Source organism: Prunus mume, linkage group LG3 (assembly GCF_029339155.1).
Source record: "Prunus mume cultivar Tortuosa linkage group LG3, ASM2933915v1, whole genome shotgun sequence".
In the NCBI taxonomy this organism is placed as follows: Eukaryota; Viridiplantae; Streptophyta; class Magnoliopsida; order Rosales; family Rosaceae; genus Prunus; species Prunus mume.
Genome location: NC_142700.1, coordinates 26,680,635 through 26,702,952, shown reverse-complemented (window position 1 = coordinate 26,702,952; position 22,318 = coordinate 26,680,635). Strand labels below are relative to the sequence as shown.

The window sequence follows — 22,318 nt, the reverse complement described above, 5'->3', positions numbered from 1 at the left end:
GTGATAAATCAACATGAGGCCCATTGATGGACCAAGAAATGGAAAGTCTCGGGTTGCTTGGGAGCCTCGAGACTCAAGCCCATTTCTTAGGCCCAAACATGTGGGTAAGCACAAGAGAGAGAAAATAGCTCAAAGGCCCAAACAAAATAACCTAGCCAAGAGATAACCCAACCAAAAAAATAATAAGCCCAAATCAACAAAGCCCATTTGCTTAGAAAGCCATCTTGGCCCTTAGAAAAAACCAAAATAGCCCACCAGAGCTTCAGTTTTTTCGAAGAACAGAGAACACGTGAAGGAGTGGATGGCAGGCTCCTTAAGCAGAGCTGCTGGAAACTAGTCCCAAGCCAAAGACATCCAAAGAACCGATGAATACCATCCCGCATGCTGTCAGAAGCATCCCTTGGACCAAAGATACATTTGCATCTCTGCTCCTTCATCAGATTCAGCCAAGGAAGAGGAAAGAAAAGAAGAAAAACAGCAAACCAAGATTGGAAGCCCTCATTGCACAGCCGCGGGAAAGGGGGATGTTGAGCCCCAAATCCCCAATTCATGAAGATAGACAGAAGCAATCTTTGCCAAGAAAGGGAAGTCAGAGAAGGGGAGGAGAAAGGGAGAAAAGCTCAGCCAAAGTAAGTAGAAGCCATTAGGGTTTCTTGAAAATGGTGATTTCCGGCAGCTATAAATTGAGCCTTCCCCTACCCAACGAACTCAACCCACAACCTGCAGAGAGCAAGCTTTACTCTCTACCTTGCAAAACTCAGATTCGTGCACTGCTCACCTCCTTCTCCGATTTGTTTTTCTTTTTCCGCAACACTGAAGAACCCGCCTTTCTTTTTCCTTTTTCTCTAGTCAAAATCCTCACAAAACACCTCATCCCTTACTTAGACCCTTTCATTTCTCACAAACCAAACCTAATTTCTCTCTTAGTGCTAAACCCATGTTGGTTTTACTCTCCATGCCTCATGCCACTCATGTCTGGGCAAAGACCATCCGTAAGCATGCCGTAACTACCTGCAAGTCATCATTATTCTCGTTGGTGAAGATTATCCAAAATATCTCCTAAGGTTTTGCTGCCCTTTCGAGGTATTTTGGGGCTTGATTTTCGAACCTAAACAAAAGGCAATCTCCTTAGTCCGCTTTTGCAACAAGCCCACCATCTGCGGAAGGAAAAAGCCCCTACATAAATTGGCGACTCTGCTTGAGGATTAAGCCATTATTTTCATCAATGCCTCCAAGGAAGAAGACCAGAAGCAACAACATGACCTCCCAGGATGGGCCAAGCCATGCTGACTCAGAATCAAGGCAACATGCCTCTTCCAGAGAAGAAGAACGTGCAAGTGAGGGAACTTTTACCCTCACGGACCTTGTTACAGCCATTCATGCTATGGGTGAGACTCAGAGGGAGATGGCAGAGATGATAAAAGAACTCAAAAATTCGGCTCCAAAGCCAAGTGAAGTGAACGAGAAACACCCACAAGAGGAATCTGCTGCTGCCGGAAAGGAGTCCGAGCAGAAGGACCATCTTTCGCCACTCAGAGGACGTTGTCGCCATGCCGAAAAGGAACTGAGTCAAGTCGTCGAAGATTGAAGTATCTTCTCAGCCGCCAGTATTCCATCAAGCTTGCTCCAGCAGCCATATCCTAAAGGCTACGAAGCACCAACCTTTGTCCTCTTTGATGGAAGGAAGGGGAGCCCGAAGGAGCATGTCAATCGCTTCATCGATGCCTTGGGACCATATGCTGGTGATCATAATCTTCGACTTAGAGAATTTTCAAAGAGCCTCACCGATCGTGCTTACACATGGTATACAACGTTGGCACCAGGCTCTATTCATTCCTGGGAAAGTCTGGCAAGCAGGTTCTATAAGAAGTATTTCCAGCATGAAGAACGAGTCACCACCACTCAACTCAACAACACTCGCCAGAAGCATGGTGAGGATCCCGTGGACTTTGTACGCAGGTTCCGGGACCTGGCATTGGATTGCTATGATGAGAAAGACGAGGAGGCGCTTGTTGAAATTTGCATCAGCAATATCGTGGCGGATTATAGAGTGTATTTGGAGAATATTGGCATTAGTCAATTTTCTCGGCTGCTGGAAGCTGTGAGGAAGACGAGCATGTCTGTCAAGCCACCAGGACAAAGGACTTGGAGGAATGAGAAGAAGGAAGGGCATCAGACATTAGCAATAGATGATAAGCCATCCAAGCGACTACAATTCACGCAAACGGAAGGATAGAGAGACGTATCCACCGCTACCATGCAAAGATGAAGAATTTCATGCTATCCTTGACACAATGATTGCTGATGGCATAATCAAACCTGTCAGACCCTACAAGGTCCCTACTCGACAGGAAAAGAATGATCCTAGGTACTGCCGTTATCATCAATTTGTGGGGCATCCAACCACTGCCTGCCAGAGTCTGAGGAAGATTTTACACGCCAAAATACATGAGGGAGTCCTCGAACTTCCCTCTAGGAAGCAAACGATTGATGAAGACCCCTTGCCAAAACGAAGGGGAAAGGAGGTAGCCGCTGTCATTACATGCTCCGGTGATTTGCTGGATGATGACGAATTGTGCCACCCTTGGAGGAATGACCCAAAGCCGCCGGAAGCTATATGGGAACCTTGCGGAAACATGGAGAAGGCATATTGGTGTAAATATTCGAGGCCTTCAAGTTACAACACACCATGGCCACTCGCTGATGGATGGGGTAACACTGATAAATAAATTTTTGTTTTGGACATGCCGGAAGAACGCTACTCGGGGCTTTATCGAGGCGGAGAGCTGCCGTGACATTTCATAATATCACGGAAGCTGAAACAAGTGTGATGGAACGTTATTTAAGCATGAAACAGGGGCCCACACTTCACAGGTCCTTCAAAGAAACCCAAGGTTCAAATCACTCTTTGACCAACTTGGCTTCGGGCCTCAAGCAAGAGAGGCAGCTGCCGTAGCCCGATGAATATCTCTCGAGGAGTCCAGTTCTCAATGCTTTACACTCAACCACAAGGGTCATTCTTGGGAAATGACAATGCTATCGTCTTTACGGACGAAGACATGGAAGTTCCATACCCGGACCATAGGAGGCCGCTTTACTTGGAGGGACAAATCAATGATGTGTTTATAAGGAGAGCTTTGGTAGACACGGGTTCCTCTGTCACAACATATTACCTCATGCTTACGGCACTGGTATTCCATTGTCCAAAATTGTTCAATCACAGACGAACATCAGTGGTTTTGGGAATAAGAGTGAGGTCACGGTCGGGCATCTACAAGTACATTTGAAGGTGGGGCCAATTCGGTCACTTACTAAGTTCTATGTTGTGGATGTGGATGTGGCTTACCATGCTTTGCTAGGAAGACCATGGCTCAACAAGCATAAGCTCGTGGTCTCTACCTATCATCAATGCGTAAAAGGAAGGATTGGGCTGAGGCCGCTACGCATACCTGGAAATCAAGCACCGTTCAACAAGGATGAAGCTCACTACTCCGAGGCGGAATTCTACACTGAATGCACAGGTGCTGGAAGCAATCCATCCAAGGATTTCGGGACCTACCTTCCCTCGTGGACTGAAATTCGTGATTTAAGCAATGAGGAGCTCATCACCATTGTTGATCGAGAGAGAAAGAGGCACTCGGAAGTCAACAACCACGCCTATGATCATCCCCAATGCTCAAAGGTGACGCTGCCCGATGGGCGTACTGTGTACCGCTTATGACGGGGTTGGGGGCTTGACCGTGTCCTACGGGAAAGCCCCGAGTATGGAGGAAAAGTAATGCAAGCAAATGGCTGTGGAAGTTCCGACAACAAGGCACCCATGCCTTGTGTTTTCCAAGAACCAATGGCAGCACCCAGACACATGCAAGATGGATTGGCAGCAGTAGCCGAGCAGCTGGAAACAATTGATTTGAGTGAGGATCCCTCTACCCCAAGGCCTATTTCCATAAGTGTTCATTTAACAGGTGAGGAGAGGGCGGCTTTGGTATCTTTGCTAAAGGAATTTCGAGATGTATTCGCTTGGAGCTATGAGGAAATGCCTGGCTTAAACCCAAGCTTAGTAAGTCATACTTTGAATATTGAGCTTGGTGCAAAACCTATCGTGCAGCCAAGAAGGAATTTTCATCCTGAAGTTGAGAAGCAAATCAAGGTGGAAATTGAGAAGTTGTTAGCTGCCGGATTCATTAAGCCAATCAAGCATCCTACGTGGCTAGCAAATATTGTCCCTGTGAAAAAGAAAACCGGTGTGATCAGAGTATGCACGGACTATCGAGATCTCAACCGAGCTTGCCCAAAGGACGAGTTCCCGCTGCCTAACATGGATATCTTGATTGATTCGACCTCGGGTCAAGGCTTGTTGTCATTCATGGATGGGTTTAGTGGCTACAATCAGATCAAGATGTCTCCCAAGGATGCCGAGAAGACAGCCTTTCGAACACCATATGGGAATTTTTATTATACGGTCATGCCATTCGGCCTCAAAAATGCTGGCGCCACCTACCAAAGAGCCATGACAGCGGTGTTTCACGACATGATGGGAAAAGAAGTCGAGGATTATGTGGATGACCTTGTGGTGAAGTCCAAAACCAGAGGAGGCCATCAGGAAGCTTTGAGGAGAGTGCTGGAAAGGTGTCGGCTGTACGGTTTGAAGATGAATCCAAAGAAGTGTGCGTTCGGGGTCTCATCCGGTAAATTCTTGGGGTTTCAAGTGCACCAGCGTGGCATAGACGTGGATCCTGAAAAGACTAAAGCCATAAATTCTCTTGCACCCCCTAGAAACCAAAAAGAATTGAAAAGCTTTATGGGAAGATTATCTTATATTCGGCGCTTTATCCCAGGTCTTGCTGCCACCATGAGTGCTTTTACTCCATTGCTCAAGAAAGGCAAGCCGTATGAATGGAGTGAGAAGTGCCAAGAAGCTTACAAGAAGGTGCAACAAATAATCACCAAGCTGCCCACTATGAAAGCACCTATTCCGGGGCTTCCTCTCAAGCTTTATCTGGCTGCAACAAACACAGCGGTTGGGGCCTTACTTGCTCAAGATGATCACAGTGGGGAAGAAAGTCCTATTTATTACATAAGTAGGCAACTAAGGGGATCTGAAGTAAGATATCCGAAAACTGAACTTTGTGCCTTGCTCTTGTCTATGCTGCACAGCGCTTGCGGCATTACTTCCTTGCTCACAAGCTACATCTCATGGTGAAGTCTGATCCCGTAAGATATTTGCTTACAAGACCGGTATTGTCCGGACGCCTTGCACGCTGGTTGCTACAACTGTCCGAGTTTGATATCACCTGCACCACCCCAAAAGCTATCAAAGGGCAGGCCGTGATTGACATGTTGGCTCTATTTCCCGAAGTTGAAGGATCGACAATCTCTAAGGAAGTTCTGGGGGAGCTGCCAAAATGGTTGCTGTAGTCACAAAGGCAAAACCATGGACCCTCTACTTCGATGGGTCTTCTACGTCGAAGGGTGGAGGGGCAGGTGTGGTGCTTGTCAATCCCGAGGGGCAAGCCACGACCCTCTCATTCAAGCTAAATTTTCCATGCACAAATAATACGGCGGAGTACGAAGCTTTTATTGCAGGGATGTCTACAGCAAGGGAAATGGGTGTCGAAAGAATTAAAATTATTGGGGATTCAAACTTGGTGCTGAGCCAATTACAAGGAAATTTCGCCGTGAAGGAACCAGCATTGGCACCATATCGTACAGCTGCTGAAAGGCTTGTTCGTTCATTCAAACAAGTTGTGTTGGAACATATCCCGGGAGTCACTAATAGATATGCTGATGCGTTGGCCACTTTGGGGTCGAGGCTCTCATTTATTAAAGAACAGCCCAATATTGCAGTAATCAAGAAGGACATGCCAGTTGTTGAAGCAATGGCTCAAGAGGAGCAGCTGGAAGAGGATGACTGGAGGAAGCTTGTGAAAGAAAAAATAGGCAAAGGAAGCAATATCAAAGAATTGAAGGATTATGCGATCATCTTTGGGGAACTGTACAGGCGCCTTCCGGGAGGTATTTTGACCCGCTGCATAGGGATAACAGAAGCACAGGAAAAACTTCAAGAGGTACATGAGGTTACTTGCAATTTGGAGCCAATAATCGGCTTGTCAGCGCCTGCAGCGCAAGGGTTATTACTGGCCAGAAATGAGGAAACAAGCAGCTGAAATACAAGCCAATTGTCCCAAGTGTGCAAAGATACCTTCCACCGAGGAATCATTCACCGTCTCGTTTGCGGAGGATTGGAGGGCTCCATACTTGGCATCCTTCATCAATGGAGTCTTGCCAACCAATCCCAAGCATGCACGCAAGCTCAAAAGGACAATGAAAAGATACTTCATAGATGGGTCAACTCTTTACCGTAAGGGGTTTAATGGTGAGCCATTAAAATGCTTGGGAAAGTCAGAAGCACAACAAGTCATGCAAGAGATTCATGCTGGAGAATGTGGTGAACACCAAGGAATGAAGAAGCTTTACCGGCAGCTGCTGAGTGTTGGGTACTATTGGCCTACAATGAAGAATGATGCATACGACTTTGTGAAGAGGTGTCACACATGTCAAGTTCATGCCAATTTAAGTCATAAGCCTCCCACGCTGCTGCAAGACATGCGCACTCCTTGGCCCTTCCATACTTGGGGGCTTGATTTGATCGGGACTATCCATCCACCGTCCGACGGCTACATATGGATCCTCACAGCCACCGAATATTTCACAAAGTGGGTTGAGGCAGTTCCTCTTCGGAAGGCCACGGGAGCTGCCGTTGCCAATTTCATCCGTGAGAATATTGTATGTAGGTTTGGGATCCCATACAAGATTGTCACCGACAATGGCACCCCGTTTGTCAATAAGCAAGTAAGCTCGACACTTAGTGGTTATGGTATCAAGCATCGTCGCTCCACGCCTTATTATCCACAAGGAAATGGTCAAGCGGAAGCCACAAACAAGACTTTATTGAGGATCCTAAGCAAAATGGTTTATGAATACGAGGGAGGTTGGAGTGTTCACCTGCCGGATGCTTTATGGGCCTACCGCACCTCTTCAAGAAGTGCCACAGGTTTCTCGCCATATTCACTTGTGTACGGGTCCGATGCCATTTCACCGGTAGAGATCACCATCCCCACTGCCAGAACAGCAGCTGTTAACGACCTCGAATGGGATACAAAGTCATGCTCGGAATGGCGCCTGCTGGACCTTGAAGCTTTGGATGAAAAAAGAGCGGTAGCCGAAAAGAGGACAGCGTTGTACCACAGAATCTGTAACTCAAGCCTATAACAGGACAGTCAAGCCTCGCGCCTTCAAGCAAGGAGACCTTGTGCTAAAAGTTGCGGAGCATGTGAGAAGACAGTGTCGGGACCTTCCAAGTTTGCACCGAATGGGAAGGCCCGTTTGCAGTCAAGGAGGTTCACAAAGCAGCGGCTATTATCGCTTGGTCTCTGTCAAGGAAGGCACGCTGACCGACCCCGTCAATGGGAAGTGGCTCAAGCTCTATTACTGCTAAGTTAACTTTATGCCTAGTACTTTTGTATTTTCTCTCTGTCAAAAAAAATAGACTCCTTCTGTCTTATTTTCATGTTTTGAAAAGAAAAAACACTTTTTGTATGATGCACCATTATGGTAGCAAGGGGCTTTTGCAATGAAGATGAAGGAATATTTTGAAAAAAAATACATACTGTGTCTCCAAAACTTTACTATTATTAACCCTTTATCAAATTTTCCATATCTATATATGTATATATAAACATGCTACTTAGCAGTAAAACATGCCGGGCAAAGTCACTTAGATGGGGTCCCCAAGCATCACGCTTAAGCAAAAAAAAAGTAATAATAATGGCATAAGCCATGTTGCAAAGAAACATGCAATTTTGAGATGCTGGAACGGATTGGCAGAGCAAGGTAAACAAAGTAGTCATTGGACAAGGCGGCCTTTTAGGTCTCCGTGATCTCGATTCTCGTTGATCTGAGCGATTCGCTGATCGGGAGCGATTCGGCGATCGGGGGCCGGCCGATCGGGGCGATTCGGCGATCTGGGCGATTCGGCAAATCTCGAGTCGATTCGGCTGATCGGAGCGATTCGGCGGAGCGATTCAGTGATCTTCTTCCAAGGCATCAAAAGATTGGATGATGCTGGAACAACACGATACAACACCTGGAAGCTTTATAAAGCCCGAGTAGAAATCATGCACATATTGGTTCGACCCTTTGGGGAAGGTGGGGAGCTATTTTGTCAAGCCTAGAATCTAGATAAGCCATGCAAAAGAAGCTTTCGAAGATTTTGCTTCTAAACAAAAAAAAATTTCAAGCAGTTCGTAAAGACAATCCTGGCCAACAAAGCAGTACATATACATATCTACACAGGAAATATGCAACATGCCTCAAGCATTCGGAAATTCATACAAGCTTCAGTAGTTTAATATCAAAATTACAAAGGCATGACGACACAGTCGTTAGAGTCTCAAAAAAAAACAACACTACAAACAAAGCAAAATAAAGTTGCATATGCCGAAGGTTCATGCGCCCTTGAGTCACGAAGAAAAGCATGATCATGTGCCAAGCTAAACGATCTCTAAGCTAAGGATGGGCAATCTGCAAACGATAAAAGAAAATGTGTGTCAAAAAAATGGCTCTTGCTGGAATATGTAATAAAGGGATATAATGGATGAGCTGCGTACTGTAGGCTAAGGGAATGTCCAAAAGGAACAAAGGAAGCCCGGGGAGATAGTCGGCCGCCTCATCACGCACTCACATCAGAAATACCCTTGGCAAGAAGAAGGGCATGCATCTCCCAGCGCTGATTCTCCAACTCCTGTTGTTTAATATTCAAAGCATCCGCAGCAGCCCTCACTTCATCAGAGCCATGCGATAATTGTATACCCCGAATGGCCCTTGCTCCAAAGACCGCGCGTGCTAAGTTCTTCACAAGTTTGAGAAGAAATTCCACACGAAAACCCAGAATTACGGCCTCACATATCGCGTCTCGCCAGCAAAGTAGTTTGTGATCTGTAATGTCAAGGAGTTGCATGGTGTCCATCCCGTGAAGTACTAAGCCGAGGGCTCGAAGGGCAGTGCACCTAGAGAAAGAAGAGGTGACATCTGTAGCTTCCATCAAACTTCCATATTTATCCATAAACCTTTTCAAAGCTCCAACTGTCTCCGGATACACGAGGGCACCTTGAAACGCCACATAACCATCGAATCTGTGGCAAAGCGGAAGAAGTTCATCAATGGATCTGAGAATGGTGACACCACCATCAAAAAAGGCTTTGAATGTCGTGTAGGAGTTTTCCCAATCTCGCCAAGACATGCCTTTCTCGAATGAATGCCCTTTCGAGGAACCTGCGATAAAGGCACCACCATCCTTATGGCTATTGTCAATAACCCCGGCAAGGAGGTCTGCTTGGAAGAAGGGAGCGGCCGGAAGCTATGTCAGATGCGCTCAGGTGGAGAAATAGGAGGAGGAACTGTTGGAAGTAAGCGGAGAGGCGTCGTGCAGCCATGTCGAGTACATGGGTTAAGAGAAGGAAGAGGTTGCACCGCCAAAGGCTTAGAACAACCAGCGATGCGGGAAGGGCAAAATCAGCCTCGATGAAGCACCTATTGTGCCTCCAATGGTGGGCACGACCTGCAGGAGAAAGGCAAAGTATGAACCATGGGACACGACGGGCAGTATGCAATGTTAATATTCTAAGTAGAACAAGCAAGAAGGGTATTTCATACCAGTTCAATGTCGACCCGCATCCATGATTGCTAGTGAAGCAGAGTCGTGTCGAGCCATCGAGCTCCCTCAAGCTAGCGCCGAAGGCTGGATAGGTGTCTTCGTCGTGACTACCGTATTGACCTTCATCAAGGTCCTCATCCATGCCACTCGTATCGCGAGCGCTCTCTTGCTCATGAATGTTAATTTCAGTCCCCGCAGCACCACTGTCATCGTCATCATCACTACTATCATCAACCGTCACCACTACCTTGGGTCCCGGGTCTTCACCTTTATTCTTACGGGTATTAGCAAACCGCGTTTCAAGAATACGCATGCTTCGACGTTTCGGGGTCACAGAAAACCCCTTACCCTTACCCTTACCTTGGGAAGTACGTAAAATGAGATAAAGGGTATATTTATATGTACAAGCAGAAACAAAGAGAGCAACCAAAAAAAGCGGCAATACTTACTGCGAGGAGATGAAGCTCTTGGTGCTGCTCGCTGCCGGAAGCTATAGGCTCTTCTTTGCAAAGGCTCCGACACGCGATTTTTCTTGAGCTAGGAGGACCACTTGCCGCTACCTTAGGGATGAACTTTTTCGGCCCTTTTACAGTTTGCCTTTGCTCGACGCGTTGCAGCCTTCCTCTCGCTTCCGTTTCCCACGGACAGCGCTTTTCGATCTTTGTGAGAACCGGCCTTTCTAACTTCCGCCTCGAAAAGTCACCAACAATCTCTCCACTTTTGGAAGTAAAGGCGATTTCGCTTCTCGCTCAGAAATGGCCTTCTCTTCCGACACTAAGCGGGCATGATGAATGACGGTAGGAATCAATCTATCACAATGGGCAGCATGGAATCGGCTAAATGAGGCAAAGCAAGCGGTTCCAATAATTTTGGTAAGCCTTCGAGAGACTACCAGCGCTGCCGGCTAGCGAGCAAGAGCAAGAGGCTGCCGTCCCGGCACACTCGCCATCAAAACCCGTGCAAGGTCGGGAATCTCCATAGTTGGGGAAATTTGGAAGGCACGCCTTGGTCGAACCCAAATTGTCGTCGACCGGTAAGGGAATAATGCCTGAAACCTCCGAGTGATCGTCACCAAATGTGGGCAAGGAAGACATGCGGCGCTTAGTAATGCCTCCCTACGCAGTGGGCAACTAATCTTGGCGTGGCTAGGGCCTCGACCAAGACAACAGAATGCATAAAAGGGTGCATGGTGAATCCCTCCGATAAAACGCAGATATGGGCGGAAGATGAATTTCTCAACATCGTCCAGCTCTAGAAAATTTTGGCCCTTAGATTGCATGCGACGGAACCATCTACAGATCCGAGGAAGACTACCCGGATAAGAGTTCTCGTCAAAGCAACGATGACTCACCTTTGAATAAGGAAATGGAGATACCTCTATTCCTTTGAAGCGTTCCCATAAAAAGATCTGCAGAAAACTGGAATTTACAAAAGTCTCCACACCATGGTTCCGGCCGCCCCTTCTCAAGAAACTGAATCTGGTCAAGCAAGCGGTATAGGTGCCCTAAGAACATGGGGCTAAAGGAATCATGCTTTGCCCCGTACTATTGCCAAAGCCAACGGAAACACTCTCCCATGCAAGCAGTCTTGGGAAAAATCACAAAAGAGGAATCTCCCGAGCCACAATGACACGAATGCAGCAAGGCGACACGGCTCATCTCGGTCGCTATTCGAAAAACTGAATCCAATTCTGAATCTTAGAGAAGTACTAGGAGAGGTCGGAGCACCCTTCCGTAAAGTCTCAAGCTTTAGCTTTGTCTTCCGGGGTTAGTGCAATGCGGAAGGATCTTGACTGCCGCAAAGTGGGAGCCGGAAAATGTTGGCTACATCCTCAAGCGTGGGAGTGAACTCTCCCCACGAGCAAATGAAAGTATGTGTCTCAGTACTCCACCGTCTAACCAAATGTCGAAGCGTCTTGACTTCAATATGGATGTCGCAAGCCTTAGAGGCAAAGATGGCTTCCAACACACCTGCCCGGCTTAGGATATCACGGGTAGACGGGTCCTTCAGCTCACGGTCAACCCACTCAGGCCAACCCTTGCTGGTGCTGCGGGGATATTGAAAGAACAAAGGAACTGCGGAAATGACCCCTTTCTATGCAGCACCTCGATATAGATGCGGGTCAATCAAGGGTAGATTCTGGCGCTGGTTCTTCATCAATGATTATGCCCTTGTCAGCACCCTTAAGCAGAGGAGGTGGCCTCCCTCTCTTCAACTTGTCATCCATGGAATAAAGGTGATCCCTTATGATAAATGGTGGATTACCGGATGCCATAATAGGTACCTGCATATAGAAAAGCAAGAAGAAGCAAGATGGAATTAGCGCACGTACAATATGTATCAGGCACGACTGGTTATGGTCGTCCGAGCAAACATGCAATTTAGAATTCAAGCTCATGGCAAACAAGAGTTTTGCTCTGTGGTAGGATAAACAGGTCCATTCTCTAAAAAAAAAGGGAATAGTCAACCAGGCAATACGAAACATCCGCTCTGTCAAGAAAAAAATTGTTCTCCACAAGTGACAATTGATCGGACGTACGTCCTCAAGGAAAGAAAGCCTAGGCCAAGCATCAGTCTACACCTATTCTAAAATACCCAGAGTTGGCAGAGTTATTACCAAAGTCTAAGAAGACTGAAGGGTTTGAAGGTTCCAGCAGCAAAATGTCAGGGGTTTCTAGTACCTATCCTCACCTATGCCCAAGATGTGTATACCTGCATGAAAAACAAACAAGCGGGAAGGCACTGACATGCCAAGTCAGCCTTTTACACACAAAGGGAGAAAACCCAAGCCAGCGAAAAAAAAAAATTATTACCTTTCCAGCAGCTCGAGCAAAATCAACGAATGAAGAAATCTAGACAATGGCGCGGGCCCTTCCTTGCTAGCACCCACTCCGTGAGCACTATTGTTGCAGCGGAAACAAGATAAGTAAAAAGGGGGGTTTTGGTATTTGGCTGCCAAAACAAAAGGCAACATCTATGGGTATGAGAAACCCAACAAATTCTCCAATCAATCTAAGGGAAAACTGAAAAAAAGAGGGTACCTTGCTCTAAATCTTCCAAGGGATGACGTTGAATGCACCAAAAAGAGGAGAAAATCAGGGATTTGAAGGCAAAACCCGCACAAAAGGAGGACCTTTCCAGCGACAGCGAGGCTCCTTTGGAAGCGAAGATGGAGCAGCGACGGGTCGGGTTCGACTTGGTCTTCTTCTCGTGGTGGAGGAAAATAATTTTGGCCTGACTTCACTCCTTCATTATATTTGAATTCGTGGAGAAGCAAAGAAGAACGAAGGGAGGAGAGCTAGAGGAAGTTTTGGTGCTGGAGCGTGAAAAGGAAAAGGAAATTTTAAAGGTTGATGTCTGGTGCAAGAAAAGAGAAAGAAAAGGGAGGAAAATAATAAAATAAGGAGAGGAAGGCAGTTGGCGTTAGAGAAACTGCAAATAACCACCGGGACCAATCATGGCGCGTCGTCATTTTGCACACGGGAAGAAGAAGAGTCCTATGCAAATACTAATCTGATTTTTTGGGTTAGATTTTAATTATTCGGCCCATTCCGGCACCTGTTCATGGCCCTTATAATTAAGAGGGCTAATGTTGAGACCCAAAAAATCCACGGATCGGGCCCAAGCAACTATCAGCCCAATACAATATTTCCACGAGGGAAAAGGAAAAAAGGATCTATCGCATGCGAGTTATAATCCACATGCCACGCTAAACAAACAAATTATCATGCTATGATTCGCGATAAAATATGATTAACTCATGCTAAGATTAAAACAATTCTTCCCAATGGCGATAAATTAAAATATGCCAAGCAACATGCCATGCCATTATCTCGCATCCAACCACGCTACAAGCCTAGGTGGGCCCAAGCCACTCAAAAAACCCGGGGCTTGCTTGAGTGGGTTGTGGCATGGATGGTGATAAATCAACATGAGGCCCATTGATGGACCAAGAAATGGAAAGTCTCGGGTTGCTTGGGAGCCTCGAGACTCAAGCCCATTTCTTAGGCCCAAACATGTGGGTAAGCACAAGAGAGAGAAAATAGCTCAAAAGCCCAAACAAAATAACCTAGCCAAGAGATAACCCAACCAAAAAAATAATAAGCCCAAATCAACAAAGCCCATTTGCTTAGAAAGCCATCTTGGCCCTTAGAAAAAAACCAAAATAGCCCACCAGAGCTTCAGTTTTTTGAAGAACAGAGAACACGTGAAGGAGTGGATGGCGGGCTCCTTAAGCAGAGCTGCTGGAAACTAGTCCCAAGCCAAAGACATCCAAAGAACCGATGAATACCATCCCGCATGCTGTCGAAGCATCCTTGGACCAGCATACATTTGCATCTCTGTTCCTTCATCAGATTCAGCCAAGGAAGAGGAAAGAAAAGAAGAAAAACAGCAAACCAAGATTGGAAGCCCTCATTGCACACCAGGAAAGGGGATGTTGAGCCCCCAAATCCCCAATTCATGAAGATAGACAGAAGCAATCTTTGCCAAAAAGGGAAGTCAGAGAAGGGGAGGAGAAAGGGAGAAAAGCTCACCAAAGTAAGTAGAAGCCATTAGGGTTTCTTGAAAAATGGTGATTTCCGGCAGCTATAAATTGAGCCTTCCCCTACCCAACTAACTCAACCCACAACCTGCAGAGAGCAAGCTTTACTCTCTACCTTGCAAAACTCAGACTGTAATTCACCTCCTTCTCCGATTTGTTTTTCTTTTTACAGCATTCTTTGGAAGAACCCTGCCTTTCTTTTTCCTTTTTCTCTAGTCAAAATCCCTCACAAAACACCTCATCCCTTACTTAGACCCTTTCATTTCTCACAAACCAAACCTAATTTCTCTCTTAGTGCTAAACCCATGTTGGTTTTGCTCTCCATGCCTCATGCCACTCATGTCGGGCTGAAAGACCATCTGTAAGCATGCCAGTAACTACCTGCAAGTCATCATTATTCTCGTTGGTGAAGATTATCCAAAATATCTCCTAAGGTTTTGCTGCCCTTTCGAGGTATTTTGGGGCTTGATTTTCGAACCTAAACAAAAGGGGCAATCTCCTCACCGCCTTTTGCAACAAGCCCACCATCTGCTGGAAGGAAAAAGCCCCTACATTTAGCTCATTATATAATCAACTTAAATCAGTTAAACCCATCATGCAATGTATTTCTTTTCAATTTTTTGTGATAAATTAATAGATAATTGACTAAATAAACATCCTACAAAGTCTCAATAAAAAATTTCAAGTTTTTTTTAGAATTTCCGTTGTTTTTATTCAATTTTTATTAATAAAGATAATATCTCGATATTTCCATCAAAATTTCTATGTTTTTGTACTACCGATATTTCCAATACCATCGATATTTTAGACCTTAACTTGATGTTTATACATCCAGCTCCAAGTTTGGCGTTATCATTAATGAAACAAAAAATCTGGAAAATGAAAACCAAAATGCCAGCCACTCTCCTTAGAATGCCTACTCTTCACTGATCTCTGCTAGCCACCGGTAGCAGGTGGCCTTTGCACCCTCTTGGACTCCCCTCTTTGTTTCTTTCTCTTTCATCCTTGAGTGAGCATTTGACCCCTCGAAAGGTTGGCCAGTTAACTCTGCATCAAAACTTGAAAATCATAAAGCAACATCTAAATTCCGAGAATACTTTTATTACTTTTAACAATTGCATGATTGTCCATATAATCTTTGCAAAAATTATAGGTTTCGTTTCGTTTGGATTATTCATTTAAATAATTTTTTTTTTTAAATATATATATATGTAGGAGTAAATACTCACACCCCAATAATGAGCGGATGTGTGGACATAAATCGGACCAAAAATAGCACAAGCCCAAAAGCCCATAAGCCCAGTCAGGCTAAAGTCCAACATTGCTTAATAGCGGTGGGAACGGTCCAGTTCTCACCCTAAAATGGCACTGGAATTGGCACTATTTATCCAGTTCAATTCGATCTGATTTTGATGAAAAAAATTATAAATTAGTGCGGTTCAGTTTGCTCATAAGCCAGTTTGATTTTTGATTTTTTTGGTTGTGGACCGGAATTTGTGTTATTTTTATTATAAAACTCACCCAAAATGGTTTTTTTTTTTGCTTAAAAATTTCACAAATGGCCCAATTTCATGGGTAATTGGGCCTAGAGAAAAAGAAAGAGGTGATTTGGAGTTGGGCTTGGGGAAAGATTATTACGAGCTTAAAAATTTAGCATTGGTCTGGTTCGACCCAATATGATTTTTTCACCACAAGAACTGGAACCAGACCAAACTAGTCCGATCCGATTTTTGGTCAACCCAGTTTTCCCTTTTTTTGCCCCTACTCGCTTGATTTTCCTCCCTAATTTGGTTCGATATACCGATTGCCCACCCCTATTTGTTAATAAATTATGACCATCATGACCCCTCCTTAGGCATCAAGCATCTGATAAATTAGGCCAAATTTAAAGATCTCTATATCCATTACAGGAATAATGGAACTAAGATTAATTACCAAAAAAAAAAAAAGGAACTAAGATCTCGCATATTTGAATTAATTAATTATCCCATGTTCTTAAGTCAAACGGCTAATTGACCTAACATGCTGAATAACAAGTCTTAAAATGTCTAAGACGCATGACATGTTGCCTCTCATGATGTCAAGTTAGTCAAGATAGAGCTCTATAATAGCTAACCTCCATCTCCTTGAACCCTATTTTCCTTAAATCTCTTTGCAAAGACTGACTTAAGAATTAGAGGTTCTTTGGCTCCGATTCGAATTCTCTGCTATGATCTGCTTGACTTTATTCTCCACATGACACCTTATTTAATTTCAATGAAAAAGTTGACAAATCACATTTTAAAACAAAACAACTTTAATTGCCTAAGTTTTTTTTTTTTTTTTTACAAATCACACTTTGAAATTAAAACCCTAATTGCCTAAAGCATTAAACTGAAACTTATTTTAAAGCACAACAAAATCTCCTCTCTCTCTCTCTATCTATCTCTCTCTCTCTCTCTCTCTCTCTCTCTCTCTCTCTCAACAATCAAATGAACCCTTTCCTCATTTTTCCCATCCCAGATGGAGAAGATGAAGATTGCACTTTCCCATGTGAATTTTAATTTTGTTGAAGAAAGAAAGGGAAGATGGCACCATCCATTTCAATTTCCCAATGTGCCCTAGTTGAACATCATTATGCAATTTCACTGATTTTAATATATTTTTTATTTTTGTAATGACCATTACACAATGACGATTTAAACGTATGGGAGCCAAAAGGAAGCTACCTTATTTCTTGCCACTTTTCTTTCTTTTGGGTTAGGCATGGCATTTGCTCAATTTTGTTTTTATTCCAAACACATTTGTTGCCTAGATTGTAATCTTTCAAGAATGTAATAAGAATTATCATTTTTGGTTAAAAGTAGAATTAAACGTTAAACGCATAAAACTCATCAAGCATAGATGTTTGGAGAAGGGGAAAAAGAGAAGGAAAAAAAAATAGTGCTTAATTTTATTTTATTTTATTTTGGAGCAACTAATTGTTTATATATTTATTTTATAAATATGTGCTGTGAATTTTTTAGCCCTTAGATGAAATTTAAATGAGGTTTCATGTGTATAATAAAAGTCAAGTAGATCGTAGTAAACAAAATTTCAAGCAGAGAATCTAGATCCCTTTGGTTCACACCACACCGATGTGATGAAAGACTTTGATTGCTTTTCTTTTTAGTTTCAAGGCACAAAGGTATATTCACATGTTGGTGTTAGAAATATGCCCATAAAGTCAACTAATTATGTAATAGTTAGAGTTAAGAACTTCTTTGATAAAAGACATATTACGTTATCAATGGGCAAGAAATGTTGTTTTATACATTAAATCATCCTATATTATCTTTCATTATGTAGAACAACCATAGTCCAAGGAATACACAAGTGGATATGAGAGCTATGTAATGAGATTACATACATAGAGACTTCTCATCATACCTAAATCCTGAATATGTTCCTGATTGATTGGGCGTCAATATTGTGCAAAGACCAGTACACACAGTATCATCTCTATATGTAGGGAATGACAAGGTCTCAAGTCATTAAGTGTGGAGATATATCGATATGTGTGTAGGTGCTTGTAGAAGAACAAGTACACTAAACGCGATACAGCATGGAAGTACTCACATGTCAAGTTGGAACTCATAAATTGCAATGATGCAAACTAATCCTTAAACCTGATGCATCATAGATGTTTTGTGGCTATGTTGTTAATCTTTGAGGACACTATACGGTCATGCTGAATTAGGCATAGTTTAAAAGTGTTCATCAGGATTCTCAATATAGTCATAGAAGCAAATGAATGTACAACAAGGAATCTCTACCCTCAGTAAAGGAGAGAGAATACTCCAAGATATGATTGGTCAAATCTCTACGTAGAGTAGCGGATAAGACTTGAAAGAAGAAGTCTTCAAATCTTACCAGGATAATCATATAAAAGGAATGATTTACATTAGGATATTGACAATTGGATTCCATGATCTAATAATGTGAATAAGGAGTATTGACATAAGAGAATGATTTAATTGCACGGTCATTCCAATTGAATAGGTTCTTTCACAACATCTCATTTAACTCGGATAACCGTGTATTGCTATTAGGCGACAACCATGGTTTATGGATGTCCTAACATTTATTAATAGGAAGAATTAAATTGTGGAATTTAATTAGTATATCATCTCTAAGGAGTTGAGTCAACTCACTACCTTGCTAAAGGGAATTTACAGATTTGCACACCCAAAGAATGTGATTAGAGTTACAAATGGTGAGAAATGAAATGAAGAGACACAAGTCAATGGTTGATAATCAAATGTCAAAGTCAACGGTCAAAAGGCAACATGTTGACCGGAGCAATTGACCAAAGTCAAATAGTTCGACTGGGTCAATTAAGTAAGACTATAATTATAATTTAATAGTTAGATTATAATTAAAAGATTAATTTTGGAATTAATATTGACATATAGAAATATTGGATTGGGCTTTTAAATATGATTTAAAGAGAAAGGGACAAAATGACCCAAAAGGCTATTGGGCCCAAGGGATAAGTGGCATAAGATGACATGACCCATGGACCAAATGGAGCCCCAAATACCCACCCAATTGTCTTTTGTGTTGTCCTATATAAGCTAAGTATTGGAGAAAACCTAGCTAGGGTTTTCGGTTTCCTACTTTGGTTGATGAGTGATCATCTTTGTATCTCATCTTCCATAAACTAAAATTGGTCCAATCAAGAAGTAGACTAGTATCCATACTTCTTGATTGCCTTCTCTTCATCTCTAAGAGCATTTGGTGTGGTGAGGTAGATGACTCCAATCTTGGAGCCTTAAGGTGAAGGAGTCAAAATCAAGAGGAACAAAAGGTCTTTCCAACAAAGATGTTCATTCTTGAGAAATCAAGAAAAGGTCATCAAGGGTAAATGATCTATTCCCTTTTTCCTTTTTCTATTTGTGTTCAAAGAGACTAGGCTAAGATACTTGGTTTAAATTGAAAAAGGTTTAGCTCAACTAGTATAAACAAAATGAATCTGCCATTTAGAATGTTTTTGTTGTATAGGTTGTGGCTAAAGTTCATTTCCTAAGCATTAGATGCATGTTTCCTTTAGTTGGAACTAAAGAACCTAATTTGGAAAGGTAAGAACATAATAATTGGAAATTAAGAAATCAACAACTTTTTCATTCTTACCCTTCATCACAAAGAGAGAATATATACAACTTGGTCAATTGCCAGATGGCAGTAATCCCATTAGGGAGCTAACTAATTTTGGAAAACAATGAAAAAGAGAATCTAGCAAACTAGCCGTTATTCCTAATGAAAATAGGTAGATGATAGATAGGTAATAAAGGAAAGATCATAGGTTCTAACAATCCTGCTTCTTAAGAACAAAACTGTACTCAGGTTTAAAAGAATGGGAAGCGAGCTTCAATGTTAGAAGCATCTTCCCAAGTAACATTGTCCTCAGAACCCTATCCACTCTATGAGTTATTGTGTAACCAACTTGTTGTGGTGCTTGAAAATACCCATGTTCAAGATTTTGATTTGTGTCCAATTTACCACACCATCATACATTGGTGGTAGAGTTGGTGTAGGAACCACATTTGAGCCAATTTTCTTCTTAAGTAGTGAAACATGAAAGACGTTGTGGATTTTTGAAGTTGTTGGCAACTGTAATTTATAAGCAACATATCCCACTCAAGCAATGGTCTTGAGAGGACCATAATAGCGAGGAGCAGGCTTAGGATACTGAGAGCTATGGACAATAGCTTGGCTATACGACTGTAGCTTGAGATAAACCTAGTCCCCCAACTGAAATTCTTGATATGCCCTATGCTAATATGGAAAATACTTAATCCTTTCTTGAGTTGACAGAAAAGTTTGGCGGAGTTAACTAAGTATTGAATCTCACTCTTTAAGTGCGGTATCAACAACATCTACGACAGTACTGCCTAGAATGTAAAAGGCTATAGACGGCGGAAGCTTTCCATACACAGCTTCAAAGGGCTTCATCTTGATGGCGACATGGTAGGTGGTATTATATAACCACTTTGTCTAAAGTAGCCAATTAGACTATGATGATGGATTGTCACTGACAAAGTGGTGAAAATATGCCCTAAAGCCAAACATATGATGTAACTTGAAGGGTGTTTCATTACCTTTTATGGCAAATCATAAGAGCAATTATGTCAATTTTGGTAATAGTCTTGTTAATAGCCATCTACCTAAACCACAAGTCCATGTGTAGTGAAATCCAAAAAGCAATCTAAACAAGTTAGGTTTAGGAGACCTTTCCCTGCAACCTCATACCGTAAAGAGTTAGAGGTCAAAAGATTTTCAATTTGGCATTAACAATTTGCAAAGACCGTTATACACTGTATGTGCTCAATTGGGAGGATGACTAGTGTCAAGTCATTTGTGTGGAGACACTAAGATAAGTGTAAAGGTGTTTAATAGAGAGTAAATTCATTGAACGCAATCAACCGAGAAATCTTGTATGGAAGTTTTACTTACATGTCAAACAAGTGTTGTGCGAAAACACTGCATAACCTTGCCGTTGATTAACTATGCAATGGCACACACACAAACCCCTTGAGAATAAAGCACACATACTACGAAGAGAGTAAAACAAACATACAAGAACGCAAAGATTTATAGAAGTTTAGCCTTGTGCCTATATCTTCTTGGTGATCTACTTGAGAAATTCACTAGTATGTAAGAACAACTTTGGTTACCATCAAGAACCCCCTTAGCTCTCACAAGAACCTTAACTTTTTTTTCTATCACCCTTGCTCAAACCCTTGATGCCTTTGTAAACAACCTAGAATTCACCATCTTGAATTCTCTTGTGTTTCTCTCGAAAATTCCTACTCTTTAATTTTCTCCTCTCTTATGTAAATTAACATAGCCCTAAAATTAACATAGGACTTTAATTACAAGTTAATTAGGAATAGGAAACCAAATCCCAATTAAATTAGGCTAAAAAACCCCAATAAAATAGGAACCTAAAAACCTAACCTAAAACACCATTGCAGCATCATAATCATACTCATCCTCCACAATCATGTTGTGGAGGATGATGCAAGTCATCATAATGCTCCGCAACACCTACTCATCAAGCATCTGAGCAGCACCTCTAATAATTGCCCAACGAGCTTGCAAGATACCAAAACACATTTCCATGTCTTTCCTATAACCCTTTTGAAAGGCAGCAAACTTTTTTTCCTTATCAGATTGGGGATTCAAAATTGTTTTCATGAATGTCATCCACCTATGATAAATTCTGTCGGTGAGATAGTAGGCATCCAAATATACGGTATTGTTGATTCAGTACGTGATCTGTGGGGAATGACCTCGCAATACATCGGTGAACACCGGAGATTGACCAAGCACATTGAGGTCATTCTGAGATCCACCAACTCTGAAGGACGCATGCCAAACCCAAGTGTCGAATGAAGCTACAGCCTCCAAAATTATACTTTTTTGGCTCTTTCGATTCCCATAATCTCCTTGCCAAGTAGTTGGGCAATTCTTCCATTGCCAGTGCATGCAATCGATGCTTCCAATCATTCCTGGGAAACCTCGAGCCTCAGCTTTTTGTACAAGCTTTCGGAGGTCCCTAGCCGTAGGTTTGCGTACTCCCTCTTGTAGAGATTCTCTACTGCATCACAGAATCTCACCAAGCACTCTAGGATATTTGATTTTCCCATCCGCGCAATCTCATCAACCTGCTCTGCAGATGCCCCATAAGCAAGCATACACAAAGCATTGTAAGTTTTGCTCGGAAGAAGACCCAAAACCCCAACAACATCATACTTCTGAACGAAGTATGTGTCGTAATTACAAATATCATACATGATTTTTTGGAACAAATGAGGTTGCATTCTATATCTCTATCGAAAATAAGAAACAAGATATACCGAATTTGGGATAAAGTAATCTTCCAAGAGATTCTTACCCCAAGACTGTCTATGTCGATCCACATTTGAGCCACGACGACGGTGGTGTTGCCTTGATTCATTGAGCATACACGCTGCCACAACCATTTCTTCCTCCTTTTCATCGGCCTCACAATCTTCTTTAGTACGTCTGCGCCTGAT

General features: G+C 42.8%; 1 protein-coding gene across 1 annotated transcript; it reads left to right on the top strand.

Annotated features, from left to right (window-relative positions):
* Positions 1-5,405: 5,405 nt before the first annotated feature.
* Positions 5,406-7,272, top strand: LOC148919263 (uncharacterized). Its single transcript, XM_089048830.1, has 2 exons — positions 5,406-6,068; positions 6,115-7,272. Exons 1-2 carry the CDS (start codon positions 5,406-5,408, stop codon positions 7,270-7,272), a joined length of 1,821 nt encoding a protein of 606 aa, XP_088904956.1.
* The last annotated feature ends 15,046 nt before the right edge of the window (positions 7,273-22,318 follow it).